General features: G+C 52.7%; 1 protein-coding gene across 4 annotated transcripts in view; it reads left to right on the forward strand.

Annotated features, from left to right (window-relative positions):
* Positions 1-327: 327 nt before the first annotated feature.
* SYNPO (synaptopodin) overlaps positions 328-24,601 on the forward strand; it is a 41,037-nt gene continuing 16,763 nt past the window's right edge. The window contains exon 1 of one of the 4 annotated variants that reach the window (XM_031011055.3): positions 328-990. In XM_031011055.3, coding sequence (XP_030866915.3) covers positions 591-990 — 400 coding nt within the window. In that variant the 5' untranslated portion in view covers positions 328-590. Of the gene's footprint in view, positions 991-6,500; positions 7,126-20,102; positions 20,126-22,546; positions 22,617-24,601 lie in introns of those variants that run through there. The other 3 variants (XR_010133968.1, XM_055386223.2, XM_055386221.2) reach the window with 3 other exon arrangements.

Here is a 24,601-nt window from a genome sequence, read left to right on the forward strand (position 1 = left end):
AGGGGAAAAGGACTGAGCACAATATACTTGTGGTTTCTCTGCAAATATTGCTTAAGATAATTCTAAAGTAATAGAAGTAAGTGATTTCAAGTTGATTAATGGAAAAATATTAAATAAAGTTTCAGGTAGCATGAGGATGTGGTGAAAATCCAGGATGTTAAATGACTGGAGCTTTCGAAACACTTCCCTATGGAAGTGTGGAACCTGCACCCCAAATGCCGACCAGTTCTCAGGGTCACCTGAAGAAGAACAGCCTTCAGAAATTCAGCCTGGAACCCCCAGTGAGCTTTCTCATGTGCTGTTTCTTTCTTCCCTATGCAGACAGATTGGCCTAAAGCGGCCTCACACCAGAGACGGGTTAAGAAGAGGGATTGGAGGTCCACCACTCCACTAGCCCAGGAAGGACTTATCTTTCGCCTCAGCCAGACCTCACCCCAATTCTGTGAATCAGCGGAGGAAGGCAAACGTGCAGAGAGTCAGAGGAGGCTGTGCAAGGAGCAGAGACCAGGGCTCACACAGCTGGCCCCAGCCCAGGCCCTGGCCCAGGCCCAGGAGCCTGCTTCCCTGCATCGCTGAGGAGGAACAGCACCATGCTGGGTCCTCACCTCCCACCTCCGCCCCTCGCACCCAGCGAAGGGAGGCCTACCCCCTGCGCCTTCCAGATCCCTGATGGAAGCTACAGGTGTCTGGCTCTGGAAGCCGAGGAGAGCAGCGGTGAGGAGGGCCTGCAGGGAGAGGTGGGGCCTATCGACCTGGAAGAGGATGAGGGGGTCAGCAGGAGTGGGGACAACTCTGCCTGCAGAGTCACCCAGGGGACACCGCAGCTGCCCAAAGCCCTGGGCATCCAACCACCCAGCTGCTCCAGAGAGGAACGAGGGGCATCCCAGCACGACGACAGGGCCAGCCAGGACTGGGATGTAGTGAAGGCCGGGCAGATGATGACAGCCAGCCCCAGCCCTGGCCCTGGGCCCAGAGTGGCCCAGAAACCAGGTAAGCTTGTGTTCCTTGTCCCTTGGACTACCAGAGTCACTGAAGACCCCCCAGGTCCTTAGTACAAGGGCTCCTGACCATATTTTTCCATGATTCACAGTAATTCATCACAGTCCCATGGGCATGCCCAGATTAACAGCTGTGGAGAGATAGGAGCAACAGTGAGCTACGTGCAGTTCCAGCTGCACCACATCTAACCCCACTCCTTTCTCTGCCAAAGAGGGCACGTGAGAAGGCAGTGAGAGAAAGCCACATTATCTTGCTTGGTTAAAAAAAAATGCCCATTTCCCACTCTCGTCTGCCTTTTAATCATTAGCGGCAACAAATCACTGCGGTGTCCCAAGCAACCGATGGGGCAGAACCCTCTCATTAAATGTATTGAGTGCTGGCTACGTGGGGGTGCTGGGGACGCAGCACTGGACAAAACGGATGTGGTTGCTGACCTCATGGAGCTTGGGAGGTAGAGACTGAAGCCTTTGATAGAATTTGACCTCCCAATTTTACTGGTGGGGAAATTGAGACTCAGAGTGAGGAAAAAGACAGCTAGAGGTCACTCAGCATGTTAGTAGTGGCTGAGCTAGGCCCATGTTCCTCGCCTAGGCCTTGGTTTTTCATTTGTTAGAGATGACAAGGGCAGATGGAACACCACCTAGGCTGCAGTGAGATCCCATGACAGCGTGTGGGGAGAGCACAGTGTGCGCGGCACGGAAGGAAGGAAGGGCAGGAATGATGATAATTTTCCTGCAGCGGCTGCTGTCTGCAGAGCAGGGCGGGACAGGGAAGCCCACGCTGAATCACCTCCACAGGCAGCCCATGGAAACGCTGAAGTGGGTCCAGATGGGGAGGACGTGAGCAGGGCCATGCTCAGCTCAAGCAGGAGCCGCAGCCAGTAGATCCCGGGGGTGCAGGGCATGCGGGGGACACAGTCCTGGGAGGGCTTGTGCGTCAGGAAACTGAAGGAACACTTCATTTCTCTGCAGGCGTCGTTGACGCCCGGCTGGCATCTCACCAGCCTTCCCGCCCACTCTTCTCTCTGAAATAATTCTCTCCAGGCTCTGATCACCCCCCATGGCCACCATTGTCTACCAGGCTGGGGTCACACAGGGGGCTGGGCAGGAGCAAGAAAGGACCTTTAATCCCTCTAGGGCAGGAAGAAGGAGGACCCCAGGGAGGCACTGCAGTCTTGAACTTGGAGGTGGGCCCTCACACCAGAGTCCGCCCAAATTCAGTCTCCTACAGTCTGAATTTCCCAGGACCTGCTCCCATCCCTCTCACGGGCCCAAACTGGGGTCAGGAGACATAGATGCTTTCTAGACCGGATGTTGCCAACTAGCCAAGCCCTAGCAAATCCCTTCCCCTTGGTGAGCTCTACTTTCCTCCTCTGTGAAAATAAAATAAAAATATGAGTCTTATCTACCTCAAAGAGCTGTTAGGAGGTTGCAATGATCTTAGTTGTGGCAGTGTTTCGGAAATTTTAGAGTAATCTAGATAGGTATGTAAGAAATGTTTATACCTAATTGAAATGACAATCATCAGCTCAACAAAAGGACTGCTATTATTTGTTAGAAGCCTTTATGTGCTAAGCCCACTGTGCCAAGAGCTTTACCCTTTTCATTTCATTTAACCTCGTAGCAATCCCCATGAGGGACATACTTTTATTATCTTCATTATACAGATGAGAATATAGAGGCTCAGGAAATATATGTGACTTATCCAAGATGCATGACTAGCAAGCTGCTAAGCCATGATCCAGTCATGGTTTTTTGAACACGGGGCTTGTGCTCTTGGCCACCACTCTCTTCTGGAATTATAAGAGTAAAGTGTTGTCTGTGGACATCCTGGAATGGAAGAGCCCATGGATGGAGAGGACAGAAGAAGGCACTACCTTTAATGAACTCTGTTGGCAAGTCACACCAAGCCAGTTCATTTGATAGCATCTCACTCTTGTTATTGTACTCTCAAGGCAGGCAGGTATTATTCTCCCCATTTTACAGGTGAGGCAACTGAGGCTCAGAGATTTAAGTCCCCTACCCAAGGTCACACAGCTAGTGCCAGAGCTGAGACTATGATTGTGTTCTTGCCTGGAACAGTATAGTTCATTCCTTTCTTTTTCTTTTTTTCTCTTTCTTTCTTTCTTTCTTTCTTTCTTTCTTTCTTTCTTTCTTTCTTTCTTTCTTTCTTTCTTTCTTTCTTTTTTAGATGGTGTCTTGCTCTGTCGCCCAGGCTGGAGTGCAGTGGCACGATCTCGGCTCATTGCGACCTCCGCCTACCGGGTTCAAGCAATTCTCCTGCCTCAGCCTCCCAAGTAGCTGGGATTACAGGTGCCCGCCACCATGCCCAGCTAATTTTTGTATTTTTAGTAGAGACGGGGTTTCACCATGTTGGCCAGGCTGGCCTCGAACTCCTAACCTCAGGCGGTCTGCCTGCCTCGGCCTCCCAAAGTGCTGGGATTATAAGCGTGAGCCACCGCACCAGGCCTCATTCCTTTCTTTACTGTCCAGCCAGTCTGTCATCCAGTTCTGTCCTAGAATATTTCTAGGGACAGAGGGGGCAGAAAAGACTTCAGAAGGATAAAATGGGCAGGGAAGACTTCTTGGAGATGGAGGCAGGAAGGAAGCTGGGTCTTGCAGGAGAGTCAAAATCCGGTGGTCTTGGGTCAGAGCCCACACTTGCCTTTCTGCTCCCTTGGGAAAGGGAGTGGCTAGAGTTCCTTCTCCCTTCCTGGAGATCAGGAGGGAAGAAGGCTGTGGGGCTGCCAGGTTATTAGTGGATTAGGGCTTCATTTTAAAGCTTCCTGCCATTACCGCCGAAGGATTATGAGCATCTTCAGACAATTACATCCATCCTTCTGCAATTGTACCTGCCTCTCTAGAGGGCTCACAGGCAGGTTTAAGTATGAGCCACTATATCTTCTGCTTTGGGCACTGCAGATACCTTTGTTTGGGGTCAGTGGGTACCAGTGCCATTTCTCCAAGGCCTGAGTACCAGCTGAGCAGGGCAACACAAGGCGCTGTGGGCAGGCTAGAGGGATAGAAGGTACAGAGAGATGCCATCAGCTGCTGCCAATTTGGGAAAATAGATCTGGGGAGGAAAGGGTAGTGTAGAGCTCATGATCAGGCCTCAGCCAACACTAGGGCCCCCAACTCACCAAGACAGCCCCATGCTAAGCTGCCCTCCCCAAAGTTTCAGCTGGTCATAACTGGTAGCGTTTCTTGAGATTGTGCAGATGGAGACTCTGAGGGCCAGAGATGGCAAGTGACTTGTCCAAACTCACACAGTAAGTTGGTGGCAAAGCTAGGGCTGGAACCCAGGGCTTATGCCTCCCAGTTCAGCTGCCCGGCACTGTGCTAAATGCACCATATGGAGTATTTAATCCTATAAACAATCCTGTGAAGTTCATACTTTTCTTATCTCTGTTTTACAGATGAGGAAACTAAGGCATAAGGAATTTAAGTGAATTGTCAAAGTCTCACAGCCTGTGGGTGGAGGAGCTGAGATTTGAACCCCAGGAGGTCTGGGCCCATGCTTTTAACCACCTTCTCTGCTGCCTGTCTCCATGGTGATGAGGCAGCAGGCTGTGTTCTTCCACCCACCTGGGGCTGGGAAAAGGTTGTTCAGGCTCTGGGAGTTGTTGGAAGATTTTGCCAAGCCACATTCCCTCCCACTCGGATGCTCTGGGGGAAACCTGGGTACTCACCGCTGATCCCTCCCTGCCTTTGCTGGTGGCCACTTGTTATTGGAGGCTGGAGGTGTGTAGCAGATTTAGAGCCATTTCCAACTCTAGTGGACACTGTTCTGAGCCTCTGGGGTGGGGAGGGGTGTGGGTCTGTGTTGTCAGATGAGTCCTGCCACCGGACATGTCTGTTTTGTTCAGGCAGAGGGACCTGTGTGCGTGTTAACAGCTGACAGTGGTCACTGGGCCCAGAACAAGGCTCCTGCTCCTCAGGCTGTGACAGAGAGGGCAGATGGAGCAGGAGCCTGGGCAGGAAGCTGCCTACTCCCCCTCCACTCCCCTGCTCCACAGTGATTGTAACAGGAGGGTGATGGTGAGGAGCACTGCTCACAGGTTCACTTATACCTCACCATGCACTCACACATACATGCTTTCACATCCATCCGTAAACACACATGTATCTACACATGATGTATAGATGCCATGTTCTCATGCAAACCATCACACATATGCACTCACACAACTGCACACACATGGAGGCCCTCAGACACACATCCATGCATGGGGTACACACTGGCACATGCCTTCCTGAAGGCCCCCTCACCTATGCACAGCTGCCACATGCGAACACGTCTCAGATTTGCTTACAGAGCTGCAGTTGCATCTGAAAACATATAAGCAGACATAGGCACACTTTCTCACACAAACACACATATTCCCTCTCATAGATACAGGTGAAAAGCATGTTCTTTTCTCCATTTCCTTTTGCTACACACCTACACTTTGAAATCTTTCACACATTCTCTCCTACAGACCTAGCCACTCTTGCACACCCACTGTCACACACCTACGTACAGACCGAATCGCTTTCTCTCCTTTCTTTTCCACATCTCTTTCTCTTTCATACCACCCACACAGCAATCCTAGCCTCTCTCTCTCTTTTCCTCTCACCCACACACAGCTTCCTGGTTTCCCACAGGCTGGGCTGCAGCCACTTCCCTAGAACAGGCACTCTCAGGGTTAGCGATACCCCAACCTGGTGGGGGTCCCAGGATCCCACCCCCACCCCTCACTCTCCCAACCTGCCCTCTACCCTGGGTACAAGATGATGAGAGCAGAGCAGCCACACGATCAGAGGAATTCTCTGAAGCCCATGAGACCAGGAGGAGAAATGGGAACTGCCAGGGAGGGTTCCTGCATTCTGAGTCTCCCCAGTGTGAACAGGGGACATCCCAAACCCAGGCCACCTGCAGGTCTGTGTTTCACAGGCCCTTGTGTGGGGTGGGCTTACGCTAGCACATTCCTAACTTCCTTTAGCAGAAATCCAAACACAGAACTCTTGATGCAAAAGACAGATGAAAGTGGAACCACCCTGGTCAAGGGGGTGGGGAACCCGGGTAAACTTCGGTGAAAACCTAGACCAGCATTTCTCCAACCGTGGTTCTGTTTCAAAATTGCTGGGGCTGTGGAGGGTACTTGCCATCAGTCCTGTGCCAAGCCCACCGGCTCGTGCCCTCAATGGGAGTGGTGCTGGAATGTGGGTATCTGGACTTTTAACAGCATCCCACCTGACTCTGATGTACATGGCCACTGCCATGGGGCTTCGCACGCTCAATCTGAATGGCATTTTGCTCAGTGAAAGGTGGGGAGCTGAGCCCCAGAGCTGCCATACAGCACCCCTGCCTTGTTGCTGACCCACTGGTGAAGTCAGGGGATGGCAGCAGGTGGGTGGGGACATGGTCACCCTTCTCAGTGCCCGTTTGCCTAAGTTCTACCAAGAGAGACAGTTATTCTAGTTACTGGGGCTGAGACATAGCGGGGAAGATGGGCCTGAGCACCCAGGTCTGAAAGGAGAGCCAGGAAGAGGTAGGGTGGGAGGTGGTACCAGTTATGGGGACAGAATCACAAAGGCAGATTTCAAAGTGGGTAGTGGGTGGGTTAGAGAAAAGAAAAGGGGACACAAAGAAACTGTCTCCCTCCTAGCCGAAGGAGATAGGAGGATTTTAGGACAGACCGACCGACCGACCTAGAGATACAGAAAATGATAAGGAAACGGAGAGACAGACAACCAGGCAGCAGAGAGTGAGGCACAGCGAGAGGAAAGAGAGGTGCCCCCGCCTGGAGATGGGAGGCTGAGCGGGTGGAGGAGGGAGTCGCACCCCCAGGGCTGGGCGGGGCGGGGCGGGAGGGGCGGCGCTAGGGCCCCGGGGAGCAGGCAGCAGGAGCACGGCTCACCCGCCCGCCCGCCCGCCCAGCGCTCCCGGCTCCCAGCCCGGGGTCCCGGAGCAGCCCGCTAGGCGGTGGCGGTGGCGGCGGCGAGGAGGGGGCGTCGGGCGCGGAGCCTGGGCCTGGCGTGGGGCGGGGGTGGCGGGGACCTCGGGGCGGGGCGCGCTGACGGACGCGGCCAGGTGTGCCGAGGCGGCGGCGCCCGGGAGCTCGGGGACCGTGCGCAGCGGCTGGAGGTGAGTGAGGGGCGCTGGCCTGGCAGGGGTGCGGGCACCGCGCGAGCCTCGCCCCTTCCCACCTGCGCTATTCCCGGCGCCGCCCAGGAGGAGGTGGCACATCTGGGCTCCAGTCCTCGCACGCGGGGTGACCTTGGCCAAGTCGCTTCTACACTTTGGGCCTCAGTTTCCCCATCTGTAGGTGGGGGGCTGGAGGGGTATCGAGGCTTTCGAGCAGCTGAGGAGCGGAAGGACGCCCTGACGCCGGGAAGCTACCCTCCTGGGCTGCGTGGGGGCTCCAGCCCTTGCGCCCCTCCCCGCAAGCGGATCAGGGCGAGGCAGCCCCAGGCTTACAGGTGGGCAACAGCCCAGAGTCTGTCTCCCCAAGCCCGTTCTGGGAAAAGTCGGACCGACTTGACCCAGGATAACGGCGGGTTGGGCTCTGCCCAGGGTTGACCAACATGGGCGCCGTGGGGGCAGCGGGAACGGCCAGTGCTGGGCCTCCTCACTCCTCCCTGCGGGCGGGGCGACCGGGCTGTGGGGTCTGGCTGTGCCGGTGGGGCACACAGGATGCCAGAGCAGTCACACCCTGGGGACCACCCAGCCCAAGCCCTATCTGGAGAAATCGAGGCCTTTCCCCAGCGCCTACAGGGAGTGGGGAAACTGTCCTGCGCTGCCCGCCTCACAACATCTTTGCAATTGCCCTCCTTGCCAAGGTGAGAGAGAGGCCCCAGAGGTGAAGTTAGTGGAGGGCCCGGCTCCTTTCTAACCACTGCGCTGTGGAATCAGGGGCACTGTCCAGAGCCCTGGCAAGACCTCTTTGAGGACTCAGGAAAAGGTCTCCTTTCCTCCCCCCATTACCCCAAGTTATGGGCGTATTCCGGAAGGTGCCAGGGAACTCCGTCCATGGGGTCTAGGTTGTCTGGAAGGGACAAGAGCTGAGTGGGAAGCAGCATGTGCCCCATCCCCCATCCCCCACCCTGTCCTGAATGGCAGGTGGCACTGGAATAAACCAACTTGTTATGTGATCTTGGAGCAAGACCCTTGCTCTCTTGGCCTCCGGTGAGAGGGTTTGGCAGGGTAGCCCCTGAGGGGGAAATTGCATGGTGGACAGCAGTGCTGGTGGTAGCTGTAGGGCTAGTCAGAGGGTGCCCTACCCCCTGTCCATTAGAAAGTGGAAGTGAAACTGGATGCTGATGGGGGTCTAGGGTACTCTGGGGCAAGGGGTTGGAAGCCTTACTGGCGCCAGCCTGCCTTGTCACCAAGCCCAGGCCTGGCCCATTCCATGTTGGGGGGCACAGCCAAAAACTGGAACTGATGTGCTCCCCTACTACTTGCCATATTGTCTCAGGCAGGCAGATGAGATCCCTCAGGGGAGTTGAAAACCCCCCGGGGAGTTGAAAAACCCTGTTTGCTGGGTGGGGCATCCCCTTCCTCTGTCTCCTTAGGAGATCTTGGTCTGGTTCCTCCCCTTCTCTGGTCCTCAGTTTTTCCATCAGTACGAAGGGGATGGACTAGGATCACTCTAGCTTGATATTCAAACTTCCCCCAGGAATGTTGTTTACCACTCTGGCTTGCAGCCCCCACTTTCCAGGCCTGCCCCCTCTTTGCAAGCCATGGGCCAGCTCCCCTTAACCCCACAACTGACACCTAAATTAAGCTGTGGTTGGAACCAGCATTTACATGGCTAAATAAGGCCTTTAACTCCTTCCCTCCCTAGTCAGCTGTTGCCCTTATCTACTCCCCATCCCTTAAGGTAGGAAAAAAACCAACCAAATCAAACCTGTGGCATTCAGGCGCCTGGTTCCTGGTGCATCCCTAGGTTCTTCCGTGGCATTTTATCCAGTCTCCGATTTTAGAATTGGGGAGACTGGGGCCAAGGAGGGGAAGAGGTTTGCACAGAGTGATTCTGTGGGAAGAAGGCAACAGAGCTCCCTCTCCCTGGGAAAGAGCACATCCTTAACAGGTGAATGGCGACATGAGTGTCCATGGAGCACCTGGAGAGAGAGGAGAAGCATGGGAGGAAACTTCTTCCATCTTCTCTCCACCCCTAGTCACAGCCCATTTCCAGGGTTGACATGTGTCTTCCTGAGCCCACGTCACAGCTCTGGGAGGTGGGCAGGGCAGGAGTCAGCACACTCCTTCCACCTGCCAGGGCTGCCCTCCCACAAGGCTGAGCACACCTCCAGGCCCCCTGCCTGGCCTGGGAGGCACCTTTTCCTTCAAGGCAGCTCCCAGGCTTCTAGACATGAGCTCATCGGAGCTGCTGGTGCCAGGAAGGGAGGGACTGAGGGGAAGCAGGCAGGGCTGCCCAGATCAGGGCACTGTGGGCCCGGGGAAGTACAGGGGGGTGCTACTGGTGAGGCCCTGCAGGCTCTGGTCCCCATTGCAGTGAAGAGACAGCAGCAGGATAGATCTGCTGAGGGTCAACTGGGGAAGGGTGGAGACAGGCCAAGTGCCCTGGGCTGTAGTGCTAGGCCAACCTCTGCTACCCACTCACTTACTGTGTGACCTTGGGTAAATCCCTTTCTCTCTATGGGCCTCACTGTCCCTAGCTAGCAATGGGTTGGGATGGGTGCTTAGACACTGGGGTTGCAGTAGTGAATAAGACAGACAGGCCCCTGCCCTCAAGGCGCTTGCATTTTAATTGGGGAGATAGAAAAGAAAAAAGGAAGCAAATAAATCATCAAGATAATTTCAGATAGGTAAAAGTGCCATAAAAAAATAAGTCATGCTGTTAAGATGGAGAGCAGTTAGGGGGCTACCGGGGGTTGGTGATTAGGAAAGTCCTCTCTCAGAGGTGACTTCAGAACAGAGACCTGAATCTTATTTGAAGCAATGCTCAAGGCTTTCTGGGGAAGGTGTATCTGCAACTGGAGTCTGGAAGAATGGGGAAGCTGGGGTGGGGGAGGATTTGGTTGGGAGGAAAGGTTTCCCAGAAGATGGTCATGGTCTGGGGCTAGGGGCTGGGACCAGTGGCAGGGACTGGAGGGTGGGTGTTGGTTGCATCCCCAGGGGCTTCAGACTGCAGATCCAAAGGAGCTCCACCTGAGATCTGGTCAGAGGGGTGGCTGGGCCTGCCTGCAAAGTGGCTCTGCTAAGTTAGTCGTGTGTGTGTGTGTTTCTGTGTGTGTGCAAGTGCACACGCGCATGTGTGTGTGTGTGTGTGGTCAGAGTCTTTTGTGAACTGTCCCTGGATATTGGGGCTCAATTGCTACCCAGTGTGGCCAGAGGAGGAGTCAACATGGAAGCAGCCTCTAGGCCCTGTAATTCCAAAAGCTTACACAAGCCCTCTGTTTGGAATGAAATCTACCAACTGGCTGCTGCTGCCTGAAATTCCACCAGCCTAGCTTCAGCTTTTCTACTCGGTGAGGCAGGGTCGTATAGTACTGTGCAGACCCTGCCCTACCCTACCCTGTCCAGCCTCCCATGGTTGCTGCGGGTGGAACAAAATTCAGTCTACTCCTACATTCTTGGAGGCATGCCTCATGTGTGGCTAATACACAGATTCTGTGGTTGGACCTCTGGGTTCCCTTCCTGGCTGGCTGGGAGATCTTAACTATGTTATGTAACCTCTCTGGGTTTTTGTTTCCTCATCTATAAAATAGAAACAATAATAGACCCTGTTGTATACTGTTGTTCTGAAAATTAAATGAGATGATGATAAATGCTAAAAAAAAAATGAGCTACCACTTAGGTATTGTGAGGTTTTGATCTCTGTCAAAATAGTGGTCAGGTGTGGTGGCTCTCGCCTGTAATCCCAGCACTTTGGGAGGCCAAGGCAGGTGGATCACCTGAGGTCAGGAGTTTGAGACCAGCCTGGCCAACATGGTGAAACCCCGTCTCTACTAAAAATACAAAATTAACCAGGAATGGTGGTGCATGCCTGTAATCTCAGCTCCTCAGAAGGCTGAGGCAGGAGACTCGCCTGAACCCAGGAGGCAGAGGTTGCAGTGAGCCGAGATCGCGCCATTGCACTCCAGCCTGGGAGACAGAGTGAGACTCCACCAAAAAAACAGAAATAGCAAGTTCTTAAAGAGATGGGCTCTCGCTCAAGATTAATTGTATCTCAGTATAAGTTACATTTTGATGTTTGGCTGGGAACAGGTTTTTTTGTTTGTTTGGTTGGGTTGTTTGTTTGAGACAGAGTCTGACTCGGCCGCCCAGGCTGGGGTGCAGTGGCATGATTATGGCTCACTGCCGCCTCGACCTCCTGGGCTCAAGTGATCCTCCCACCTCCTAAGTAGCTGGAACTACAGAGATGTGCCACCGTGCCCAGCTAATTTTTGTATTTTTAGTAGAGACAGTGTCTCGCTATGTTGCCCAGACTGGTCTTGAACTCCTGGGCTCAAGTGATCCATCTGCCTCAGCCTTACAGGCATGAGTCACCATGCCCGGCCTAGGAACAGGTTTTGATGGTGGGAGAATAGGCACAAGCACAGCGGAAAATGCCTGGACTGAGCTTCAGGAATGGATGCTCAAACCTCCGCTCTTAGCTGACTGGCTGGTGGTCTTGGGCAAATCATTTGCTTCCTCTGGGCCTCAGGCTTCACTTCTGACTGCTGAGATATGGGCTAGTAAGGATCTGAGGGGATCATGGGTGTGACAAAGCTCCTTACTGGCTTGTCACCAAGAACATGGGGCTAGCAGGAGGGGCTGACCCCATGGTGTCAAGGGTCAAGGAAGGGGCAGGCTGGATGAGCCCCTGGGACAGGAGAGTGGGCTAACCTGAGACCCTTGCGTGTAATCCTCCAGAATAAAATCTCTTAGAGTCTAAGAGTGCCTGAAAGATAAAAGCCACAGTTCTTGAAAAATGATTGTTTACTGTTACTTACTATGTACCATGGGTGCTTTAAGTTCTTTACGCATCAACAACTGCATGAGGTGAGTACTGTTATTAGCATTTTGCAGATGGGAAACTGAGGCACAGAGAAGTTGGTTAAGTGAGCTTCCAAGGTCACACACCTGGTAAGTGGCTAGATTCAAACCCAGGCAGTCTGGCCCCAAAAACTGTGTGCTTAACTTCTTCACAACATGGTCTCTCCCACACTAGATGGAGTGCCAGGGGCTCAGAAAAAGCAAGCCACCTATCCCAGAACAGACAGCATTCATCTTTGATCCTCATCATCCCTGAAGCTTAGGTCCTGGAAGGAGGAGCCTCACTGGGTCTAGGGTCCAGGGCTCTGAGATTGGCCCTTGAACCAGCTCAACCTTTCTATTCCCCTGGCAGTAGGTCAGAGAGGATCAAGGGTGCCCTGCAGTCACTGTGGGTATGGAAGGCTCTGCCATGGCCTGATGAGTGGGCGTTGTTAGTGCCTTGGAACTTGAGTGGCTCCTAAGTGCTTGAGTTGTAATAAACTCCCATGCAGTCTGGCACACCGCCACCATTGTACAGGTAGGGGAAACTGAGGTCAGAGTGTTTAGGGAGCAGCCCAGGGTCACACAGGCAGAGGACACGCTTCATCCCTGAGCCTCCTGTCCTGCCTTCTGGGCCGCTTAGTTCTTGTGGGCTCCATAGGAAGATGAGATGTTGGGGACACTCCCATGGATCCCTAAGGTGGCCCTGGCCTCCTCAGCCAGGACATTATTCCCAATATGGGGCCCTTTGGGAGGGCACATGGAGTTGGGGGATGGCGAGAGTACTGATTAAAAAATAGACTGTCACGCGCACGGAGAACAAGCATGCCACCACCCAACCCGAGCCAGTTGGCTCCCCCATGCCCGGCTGCCAGGCCCCACTCAGGTCTCCTGCTGGGGGCCCCGCCCACCATACCCTGGCTCTGGGCCTGAGGCTGAATGCTCCCATCCACCCTCTCCTCTCCCTCCTCCATCCCTGCCCAGCCTCCAGGCAGATGGTGCTCTTACTGAGCTTGGGCGGGCCTGAAGCTCAGCTGTGGACTTTAAGCTGTGCCAGGGGTGTCTGGCATCCCCATACACTGGCTGTGTGGCCTTGAATGAGCCCTTTCCCTCTCTGGGCCTCAAACATTGACAGAGTAATGCTGTCAATCAAAGTTCTTTCCCGGATTTCTTCTCTCATTTAGACCTGACAGACACTGCAGGAGACCCCACTCAGAGAGGTGACCTGCAGTGGCCACTCAGCTAGGGTGCAGCAGAGCAGAGGCCAGTACCCAGATAATTGTGCAAATCCCAATCCTGTACAACTCCGGGTGAGTGAGGTCACATGGAAGCATGAAGGCAGGAGGCTTTGGAGTCATGATGTGAGCAGTGTTTCATGCATTTGCTCTTTTACTTAGTCAACAAATGTTTATTCAGGCCCAGCTATGGCCGAGGCACAGGGGCATGGACATAGCCAAGGTCCCTGCCCTGCGGGGACAGGCAGACTGACGTGAAAACAAATCCTTATGGAATTACAAAGCTGATGAGCGTTTAGGGAAGAGGCAGAGAGTGTTGTGGCAGGAGAATGTGACCTCTGAGGGCCTTGGGACCTGTGAACAGACCTGAAGGATGAGAAGTGTGGTCAGAAAGGTGCAGCCAAGGGGGCAAGGGAAGAAAGAGCTCTAGGAAAAGGAGCAGCCAATGCAGAGGCCCTGAGGGGAGAAAGTGCTGGGCTGGCCGAGCACTAGAAAGAGGGTCAGCATGGCTGGAGCCTGGCAGGCTGGGAGGTGAAGCACCATGACGGGAGCTGCAGCGCGGGGGTCAGGGCAGTGGGGCTGGTGGTACAGGGCCTGGAGCCTGCGAAGGGGCTTGAGGCGGATCATAGGAAAGAGGAGCTTGCTGGTGCTGATCTAGGAGATGGGTCTTTCCTCCTTTCCTTTCCTCTTTCCCTTGGATGTCCACCCTGATAGTGCTATCGACAGACCCCATTCATGCCCCCCCAGCCACTTCTTGAGGTGGCTAAATGCAGAGTCTGGGGCCATCTCTCCCCCTTCTCTTCAAGGAGGGTTATGGAGGCCCAGCAGGCCTCAGATGCAAGCCGGTGAGAGTGCGTTCCTGGGCAGGAGGCTGCGGTCACTCAAGCTGAGTGCCCCTGTTCAGGTGAGTTCTTATTTCCTTTTATTCCCTGTGGGAGTCTGTGGACAAAGGAGGGTCAGCTTGTGTCTGAATGAAGGCTGCCCCAGACCTACTTCCACTGCCTGTAACGGCTGCCTGTCCCCTGTTCCATTCCAGGCACCAACCCCCCGCCAACCCTGGAGCCAAAACCCTGGGATGGCAGGCAGGAGGCTTGCATCCTGAGCCCAGCTCTGCTGTACGCTCTAGGGCACACCCCTTTTTCTCCCTGGGCATCAATTTCCCCATCTCTATTATAGATAAATACTCTAATTTTTCTACACTCAGTGTATGGCCCATGGATGCAGTATCAGCATCACCCACAAACTTGTTAGAAATGCAGAATCCCAGGCCTCATCCCAGACTTCCTGAATTACAATCTGCATTTTGACAACATTCCTGAGTAATTTCCATGTACTTTAAATTATGAGAAGCACTGTTCTAGGTCAGTTATTTTTAAACTTATGATAAATGAAAATCTATAGCATATTTTTCCTTCTCTAAAGCTTTACATATAAACACATAAGAGGGCACCCACCCACTGTATATTTATTCATCCCATGAACAAGGAGGGGGAGGAGTGTGGAGGGGTAAGTTAGAGGCACAGGCTTTATTAGGATGGGCGTCAGAAAGGAGGAGGAAAAGATAAAACAGGCTGGTGGAGGGGCAGGTGCCATCTGCTCACCCCTTGAGAGCTTCTGACAGTTGGCCTCTAAGGGCCCTTTCGGCTCTGCCCTCCAGGCTCCTCTGCTTTATGGGTTTGGAGAAGGAGTGCTTGATGGCCCACAGGCCAGTGACGTCTTTCCCTGCTTGTCCCTATCTTGCTGTCCTGCCCTCTTCCCCTTGGAATCCCTGAAAGAGTAGCCGGTGCTATTCTTAGTGTGACAGGGTGGTGAGGAGAGAACATACTGGTGCATTATTTACGTTTGTGAGTCACAGGATTACATTCAGGACTCCCAGAACACCGCCCTCCCAGCGTGGCCTTCATCACAGCCATGGCAGGTGGTCCACTCTGTGCAGAGGGGAGGGCAATTTCCCAGGACCCAGAAACCATTCCTTCTGGCCCTGATCATCCCTGCTCAGAGTCCCTACCCCTCGGCCTGGGAAATGACTCATGAAATACCATGGTCAGTTAGGACTAGGAAAGAGCTGCTTTGGCCATATCATTTCCTTTCATCATGCATTCAGCATATATTTATTGAGCACATATTACATGCTGTAGGTGTGGGTGCATGGGTGGAGGAAACAGGGTTCCTGCCTTCCAGGAGCTCACACTTTAGCCAGAGAGTTAATGTGCAGTAGTATAGGTTTCAGGCCTTTGCCTGTGTGAGAGCCGATCTGAGCAATAACGTAGCAGAGTGGGAATTAAGAATCTTTTAGAGGAAACTGAGGCTCCGCACATATAAGGCTTGCTAAATGTCACCATAGCTAGTGATCAGGTTGAACTCAGATTAGTTAGAATAAAACAACTATTTTAGAGCAGATGGTAGTGTGTAGCGTTAGGGCTCTGGGAACTCCCTGCACTGCCAGTGAGAGGGGTCTTGTGGCTGGAAGGAAATTAACTGGTTGAGGTTGTCCTATTCTCCAGAGTCGTGGAGAAGTCATGTGTGCTCAGAGTTTTCATAAACCTGGAGTGGTAGGACAGTTACACTGGGGGCTGGGAGTCAAAATCACATGGGATGAGAGGATAAGGCCCCGAGGTGGGGCACCTCATGAGGCTGTGCCAATGGCTCTGGCTAGGAGCCAACGAACCATGTGCAGTGAGATCCTGGGCAGGTCCCTTGCCCTTTCTCTGCCTCAGTTTTCTAGTCTGTAAAATGGTGTAACTATCCTTGCTCTGTCTCTATCTCTGATGGATGAAAAGTGCTAGGAAAACTATAAAAGTGTTGTGCATATTCAAGGAATGCTATAAAATTACCATATATAATTATCATAGGCTGTGTGCGGTGGCTCATTCCTATAATCTCAGCACTTTAGGAGGCCAAGGTAGGAGGATTGCTTGAGCTCAGGAGTTCAAGACCAGCCTGGGAAACATAGTGAAAACGCACCTCTATTAAAATAAAAATTAAAAAAAGACAATTATATGCATACATTTTATTAAATGTATTTTTATTAACATTATGGAGTCTTACTGTGTGCAAGTCTGTATTCCAGACATTTTCTTGTGTTAACTAACTTACACACTTAGTTATAAGATCATGGACTCTAAAGCCCAGTGGGTTCCCATCCTGGCTGTACACAGAACCCCTTCGGGAGCCTGTTAAGGTGTATATTCTGTGGTTCCTCCGGTCTAGGATAAAGCCCAGGAATCTGCATCTTGACCACATTCCCTGAGGGATTCTGAAGCACCTGCAAGTTTCTGATCTGGACCAGAGAGGGGAAGGAACTTGCCAGAGGCCTCACATTGAATTGAAGACCAGGTTGAGGCTAAAACCCACATCTCCAGCTCCTGGCCTGGTCCTTTCCCTCTACTGTTCAGTTGCCTCCAAGTGCCCTAGAGGAATGAAGGTGGAGATGACTTTGGTGACACGTGAGGATGCTGGTGGTGGTGCTAAGGTGTATGGTGCTATGGTGGGCATTTCATATGGCTTATCCCATTTAATGGCAATGAGGATAGAAAAGGGGACATTTGACTGGGCACAGTGGCTTATGCTTGTAATCCCAACACTTGGAGAGACCAAGGCAGGAGGATTGCATGAGCCCAGGAGTTTGAGACCAGCCTGGGCAACAAAGTGAGACCTCGTCTGTACAAAATTTTTTTTTAAAATTAGCCGGGTGTGGTGGTGCATGCCTGTAGTCCCAGCTACTTGGGAGGCTGAGGCAGGAGGGTCACTTGTCCCTGGAAGGTCACTGCCATGAGCTGTAATTGCACCACTGCACTCCAGCCTGCCAGCCTGGGTGACAGAGTGAGACCCTGTCTAACACACACACACACACACACACACACACACACACACACAAAGGGGACACTCTCCACAGCCACATGATCCCCTGGGTCATTTGAGCATCAAGTGGCAGATTTTAATGTACCCTTGGAAAAGGGAGACTATGACTGAGATGCAGAGATACTGGAGAAGTGAATTTGAAACCATACCATCGGTGCACTGTCCATTCTCCAGGAGCATGTGCCCTCAAGGCAAGAGTTGTCTGCTAACTCGGTTACCTGAAGACGGGGCAGGCTGGCAGGAAGGAAACACATATGTCCCACAAGGTGTGTACCTGATGCCCATCCATCCATGCCAGCCTTCCACATGAGTCCCGTGTACCTGCGGGTGCTCAGTGTGCACATATTTATGTGTACGTCCTGCCCCCTCTGTGGGTGTGCATGCGTGCCTGGGCACGCTCCGCTGTGTGTAGCACAGGCTTGAAGCAAGCAGCACCTCTGTGTGTGGGCATACGTGCAGAGGAGGATGTGCTGCTGCCGGCTGGAGCCTCTCCAGCATTAAGAGGCTACTGAGAATGCGTGTATGTTGCAGGTGTATGTGTGTGTGTATGGAAATGGTTGCAATGCAGAGCTCAGAAGGAGAAGGGCCATTAGAGAAAACATTTTTTTGTTTGTTTGGTTTTTTTGGACAGAGTCTTGCTCTGTTGCCCAGGCTGGAGTGCAGTGATGCAATCTTGGCTCACTGTGACCTCCACCTCCTGGGTTGAAGTGATTCTCTTGCCTCAGCCCCTCAGATAGCTGGGATTACATGCATGCGCTACTATGCCTGGCAAATATTTTTTGTAGAGACGGGGTTTCACCATGTTGGCCAGGCTGGTCTTGAACTCCTGACCTCAAGTGATCTGCCTGCCTCGGCCTCCCAAAGTGCTGGGATTATAGGTGTGAGCCACCGCACCCAGCCCACACTTTTCTTATTCGTGTCCTACCTCCACATTATGTCTATCATTCTTAAACCTGCCAGGTATGAGCCTGCCTCAGGACCTTAGCACTTGCTGTTCCCTCTGCCTGCACTGTTGCCCTAGACAAGCATATGCTTCACTCTCTCACCTTTTTCCGTTCTTTGCTCAGATGTGCCTTCTCAGTGAGGATGGCTTTGGTTATCATATCTACCTTTGCAAATCACTCCTCACCCCTTACAGTCCATGTATCTCCAGTCCCTGCTTTATTTTTTTATAGGATTTACCATCTGACTTACTTGTGTATTTATTATCTTGTTCCCTTACCCGAATGCAAGCAGAGATTTTAATCTGTTTCCCTTCATGCCTGTGAACGGTGCCTGGCCCTTAGTTGGTGTGTAATAAATACTTGTTGAATGAATGAATCCATGCACCACCTATACATATTTTCTTTAAATTTTGTTAGTGAAATGTCCACTTTAGCCTCTCCTTAAGCAGTAATATACCTGAGATCACAAGTGTGTTCATTATACCTCTTTTCCAATTCACATTTGAAATGTATATAACTATTAAGATTTTAAATATCAAGGTACCACCTAAAATCCTTTTTGCTTCCATTAGTGGTGGGGGCACCACACTCTAGGAACCACCAGTCCAGTCCAATCCCTCCTTTGGACAAATTGGATGCACTGAGGCCCCAAGAGGGTCAGGGATCAGCCCAGTGTCTCACCCAAATTGTGACAGGACAGACCCTGGAACCAAATCTCCTGACTTCTAGTCTTCTTTTCTTTTGTAGTTTGAGGGAAACATGGAGGGCAGGACTGCATGATTCAGCCTCTCCCTGGCAGGAGACTCCTCCTGTTGGAGTGGGGCCAGACCTGCCTGGTAATTGGTGAATGGCAGCAGAGGAGAGGGCCGTGGCAGGGTCAGCAGCCTCCAGCACCCCAGAGCCATGGTGTCCTCCTCTGAGGGGGCCTGGGGTTCAAAACTGGTTCTGGCTAGAAGTGACATGGGGATCCCCTGTGCAGAGAGGATGCTGGGTGGGGGGTGTTGGGAAGGGGGATGGGGTTGGACTGTGTCTGATAATGAGCAGAAGAGTGAGACCAGACCCAGAGAGGGGTGGTGAAGACAGGGAGAGAGACAGATACAGCCCCAGCCTGGTCGAGTTATGCAGAGGTGGGTGTGTGCAAAAGCCTACAGTTAACCACCCCCCAATGTGTGCACAGTGCTTTATACTTTAGAAATCATTGCTGCATTTCATTTACTCAGCAGCTACTCTGCAAAGCAGATATTATTATCCCTGTTTTACTGATGATGAAGTTGAGACTGAGAGAGGTGAAGTGATTTACTGAAGGTAGCCCAGCAATTTGAATAGGATGCCTTGCTGAGCCATAGATGGGGGAAGAACTGGCTGCACCTCTGATTGGATTTGGTAAAGGAGGGCTGTCTGTGGGAGGAGCGGGCAGGCTGAATGGATTCGGGAGTGAGGGGCCGGCTGGAAACCCACAATCCACTCACCGGCCAAATAACCTTGACAAATCACAAAACCTTTCTTTTTGAGGCTCAGTTTCCTCATCTGTAAAATGGGAATAATGGTACTCCCTAACTCACAGCTTGTGAGGATAAAATAAAACAACATGATGAAAAATGATAACACTTTCGGTGCTCAGTAAGCAGCAACTTGAGTAATGAACATGACTGCACCCGGCCCCTGAGGAGTTTGCACACGGTGACCACCTGCCACGACTGAGGGATTCCCAGCGCCTTCTTTGGCAGCTGTGAGAGCGCCTGAGACCCCGTCTGGGGGACCCACAGGGGTTGGGGGCAGGTTTGTCTGTCCAGAGCCCCAGGCTGGTGATGACGCCTCCTGGGGATAAAACTCATCTCTCTGTTGTTTACCCCATGTGCGGTGACTTTGTCATTATCATTCCTCCTGCGTTTTTTCTTTATTTATTTTTCTGTGAGGAAGGAATGTGGGGAATTTACCACAGGGCGCTGTCCTTCACTTTCAGCTGGGCTGCACGGCGTCCTTTCCTATAAGAAGGAAGCTGCTGAGACAGATGGCAGGAGAGGTGGAGGCGGAGGGTCCCAGCTGGCTCTGTGGCCCAAGGAGTGGGGGGCAGTTATGTAACCCACCCGGAGGCCCAGGTTCTGGTCTCCGGGCATGAGCCTGGTAATGTACATAGCTCCTGTGGAACTGTGCCTAGCCCTCCCCATTCACCCCTGGCCTCTGGGCGAGCCCAGTGGGTGTGTTCCTCTATCAAAGTTTCCTTTCTATTCAGCTGGTCTTGATTTGGGGTATGGGGGTAGGTAGGGGAGTGGGGTAGGTAGGGGAGTGGGGTGGGGGTTATCTTGAACCTCCTAGTCTCTGCTGAGCTATCATCATTGCTTAGAGTGCTTCCTTATCTCCACCTTTCAAGAGCTAGGACATATGTCACCTCCTCCAGGAAGACTTCCTGGATTGCTTCATCCTAATTCATCTTTCTCTTAGGTTCTATGTTCTCCCCTCACTTCATGAAACATTCTTCCCCTTAGGTCTAACACAGTGATTTGAGATTTCATCTCCTTCCCTCACAAACGTGTTGCTCTCTCCTTCCTTCTCCTCCCACTCCCAGGAACCACCCTCTAGATCTTTGATCTGGAATCTAGATGAATCTTGGATTTAGACAAATCTAAAATTCGTCTCCAGGGATGAATGGTGAAGCAAAATGTGAAGGGGGAGGCTTTGGATTGTGGAAGTGCTTGTCCTTTAGTAGTTTATTTAATCAACACAGTGATGGTTTCAACTCCTCCTGGGTGATGGCTTCTGCTGAGTCTGGGGACATTTACAGAGGACGGAGACCAGTCCTGGCCCTAGGCTGGCACAGGGCTAAGGGGAAGGACCACATCTTTGTGGTGGGCCCAGAGTGTGTCAGGCCCTGGGAAGAGTGGAGGGGACCCACAGATGACCTAGGCCCCGCCCTGACCCTGGCAGAGGCACTGTTTAGGGGAAACCACCTCTTTCCCTGCCCTGGCTTGCCACCTTTTTGTCTTTTAGATTATGTGTTTTCTCTGGAAAGGCAGGGTGTGATGGTTCTTTCTGTACTCCCAAGGCTTCCAGGGAGCTGGGGGTGAGGAGAGTGAAACAGCAGGAGGGGGCTTCGTGAGCACAGGCCTAGCTCACCAGGGTTGGACTGGAGAGGTGGAAGCCTGGGCTGCGATCCTGTGATCCTCTCTGTGAGCCCTCCCTTTTCAGTTTGCTGTATACCTGGGGCTCAGTCTGCCTCTCTCTGGGTTACTATCTCAAAATTTCTAAAATTGACTGATTATAGATTAATAATTATCCCAGTAGAATAGGCAAGAGAGAGGCTGTGGCTCCTGGCCTTTGGCAGGGCCCTGGTCAGCCAACAGGGAGCAGGGCTTGTGGTCTGCAAGGATAGAAGATGGGTCAGGCTTGCGCTGACTGTGGAGCCCTCATCTTAGCTTCCCCTTACCCATCCATCTCTGCCCTCCCTGGTTCCGACCCACTGCCAGCAGAGAGAAACCAGAAGTTTGGCCAGGCCCAGCCTCCTTCCCCTGGATTTCTGAGTTTTCTCAACCTGCCATTTCCTCTGAGCTCTGTTCCTGCTCTGGGGCCTCTGGGCCAGGTTGAACAGGGGAGGAGCACTGATCTAGGAGTATGAATGGATTGATGAGGGCTTCCTACAAGAAATGGCTGTTGGGCTGGGCCTGGATGGGTGAGTAAGGAAGGTGAATTTGCTTTGTGGGGAGCTCTTCAGAAAGAAGGCGTCCAGGCTTGAGATCAGTCAGAGCGCAGGGGCCCCTTGCTAAGCTGTGAGACCTGGGGTGAGTTAGCTGCTTCCGTGTGCCTCATCTTCCTTATCTACAAAATGGGGATAAGGGAACCTCCTCTATGAGTTGCTGTGAGGATTAAATGAAAAAAGGCATGTTAAACTCTTGGCTTGGCAGCATCTGGTGCTCCCAAAATGTTGGCTCTTGTCATTCTCATAGATTTCATGTTTATTCTGCAAGTGCCAGTGGAAGATGTGGTGGGGACAAGGGAGGAATACAGAAGTGAAGCAGTAGAGGCCCCTGCCCTCGAGGCCGTTGCAGTCTCTGGGGGAAAAGAGGGCCCAGACCCTGATTGCTACAAAGCAAAACACTGGGAGGGGGCAGCATGGCCCACGTGACTGGCCCTGCACTGGGCATTAGGCCAACCTGGGCTTGAATTTCAGCTCTTCCTCTGGCTGGCTGTGCGACCTTGAGCAAGTTGCTGCACCCCTCTGAGCCAGCGTCTTCTCTAATATGGAGATGAGGATAGTGCTGGCCTCATGGGTTGCTGTGGGAGTAAGTGAAGTAAGGCCCTGTCCTGCTGACCTGGCATGTGGTGAGCACACCCTGAAAGATTACTTTTACTAGAATAAATAATACACAAGGTGATGGTTATTAAGTGATGCAGACAGAACATTGGTGAATCAGGGAAGGCTTTTTGGAGGGGGTGGTGGCATTCTAGGTAGGCCGGAAATCTGAAGGATTAGGGCATGTAGAAAGGATGTGAGACAGAGGAGGGTTCCCGGTAGAGGGGTCTGTGCAAACGCTGCTTTGCAGGCAGGAATTCACTGGGCAGCTGTGGGAACTGCAAGCCACTGAACTCCCTCCACTGTTGCTGAGGGCACAGAGAGAAGGTGAGTGAGCTCTTGGGCAGGCCCCGATGGCAGGGGTTTGAATGCCAGGATGAGGACTCTCCTCTTGATCCTCCATGTCCTGGGGAGGCAGCAGAGGGTTTTGAGCAGGAGAGAGGCATGAGTGGAGCCCGGAGGGAGGAAGATGAATCTGGCAGCGTGGGGCGGGTAGATTGGCGGGGGAGAGACTGGGGGTGGAGAGGCCATTTAAAAGGCTGTTGCAAAATCGGTTTTCCTGATAAAGAGCTGGGCTGAGTCATCTGTGGAGGAGAAAAGTCATATCCAGCTCCTTCACGTTGCTGCCGATGTGGGATTTTCCTGGCTTTGTCAGCCAAGCAATTGGCTGCCTTTGCCGGAGGCTTTGAGAACCAAGGCCTGAAGGCCGGCAGGAGCATCCAGGGGGAAGCTTGGCTTCAGGGAGGACCTAGCAGAGTGAGTAAGATGAGCACCCGGAGGTGCCTTTGTGGCTTGGGGATGACAGGGCATGTGGCATCCCCCCTCTGATCTTAGTCTGTCCTCTGGGCATCAAGGGAGAGGTATGTGGTGATTTCTGCCAGCCTGTGAGTGGTGAGGCGGGGGCTGGGCCTGGGGCTCCCCACCCCATTTCTGTGTCTTCTCCCATGCCTGGCAGTCCTTCCCACCAAAGTCTAGATTATTCTCCTCCCAAGAGGAGGTCTGGCAGTCTGCCGACCCCAGTCAGATTGCGCTCGCCATGACTCTGGGGATGGAGAATTCCCCAGGGCATGGGGCCTGTGTCATTTCCTCCTTTCAGTGGGAGGAATGGGGAAGGGGCTGGCAAGGTAGCCAGGCCATTACTCAGGCCTCTCCATTTTCCTGCCCCCAGCTGAGCCAGAGGTTGTGCAGTGACCAGTCATTGGTTCCTTCCTGACCTCACCAGGGGGACAGTTTACCCAGCCTGTTTACCCTTCCTGTTGCCAAGACCCCTGGACTACCACAATGGGCTGCCTTGAGCCAATCTCTATTCCTACCCCTGGCTCCCTGTCCCACTCCGCCCCACCCGACCCTGGCTGGACACTCCCATTGACGGCATCTTGTGAAGAAGCATTTCCTTGAATTCTCCCTGTCCTGACCTTCTGCTCTGGCCTCCCTTCCCCGGCCCCACCTCCCTCCTGTGGATCCTCCATCCACACGGGCCCCAGTGGTGGGCAGAACAAGCAGCTGTCCACAGTGGGTGGTAGGGGTGGGGGAAAGGGTTTGTCCCTTTCTACGCCAAACAAGAACTGGGGTCTTCTGACTCCCAACATAGTGATCTTCCCACTCTACTCATCTTTCATGCCTTATCAGTCCTTTTTACCTTAGTAAGAATGAGTTTATCAACTCTTCTCCTGAAAGGAAGAAGTGGGAGAAAGAAGGAGTTGTTCTAGGCAGCTGGGTTTTCAGGGGAGAAGACATTGCTGAGGGGCATTGATCACAAGATGAGGGAGCAGAGGGCTTTGCAGACCATCATCCAAGAGCGCTGGAGCCTCTCTTGTTTCTCCTCTTTCCAGAGTCCTAGTCTGGAAGGAGAATAGTTAAGAGATTAGACTCAGAGCCAGACTTTTCTGAGTTTGAATTCCAGCTCTGCCACTCATAAGTTGTGTGACCCTGGGCAGGTCTCTCTGAGCCCCAGTTTCATCTGCAGAATGAGAAGAATCACAGGACTTATATCTGGGAGCTGTTGTAAGAACTGAACAAGGTGGTGAGCATAAAGTGCACAGCACTGAGCCTGGGCTGCAGCGGGGGCTCAGTAGTGACAGCAGTCGTTGCAAACCCCCTTCTCATGGCCGTGCTGGGGCTTCTTGCCTACTCCCCCACTTCAGGATTTACCCTGTTGGACCCAGGTCTCCTGACCCCAGGCAGCTTTTCATTGTGCCCGCCCTCCACCCCTTCCTCTCTTGAAGGCCTATCTTCAGGGCTCCTGATCCAATGTCCAGGGTGGGTCTTTAAAGGGCTAGCACCCCAACTTGGCCCTGCAGAAGTTTAGGTGG

The sequence above is a fragment of the Gorilla gorilla genome, chromosome 4 (assembly GCF_029281585.2).
Source record: "Gorilla gorilla gorilla isolate KB3781 chromosome 4, NHGRI_mGorGor1-v2.1_pri, whole genome shotgun sequence".
Classification (NCBI taxonomy): Eukaryota; Metazoa; Chordata; class Mammalia; order Primates; family Hominidae; genus Gorilla; species Gorilla gorilla.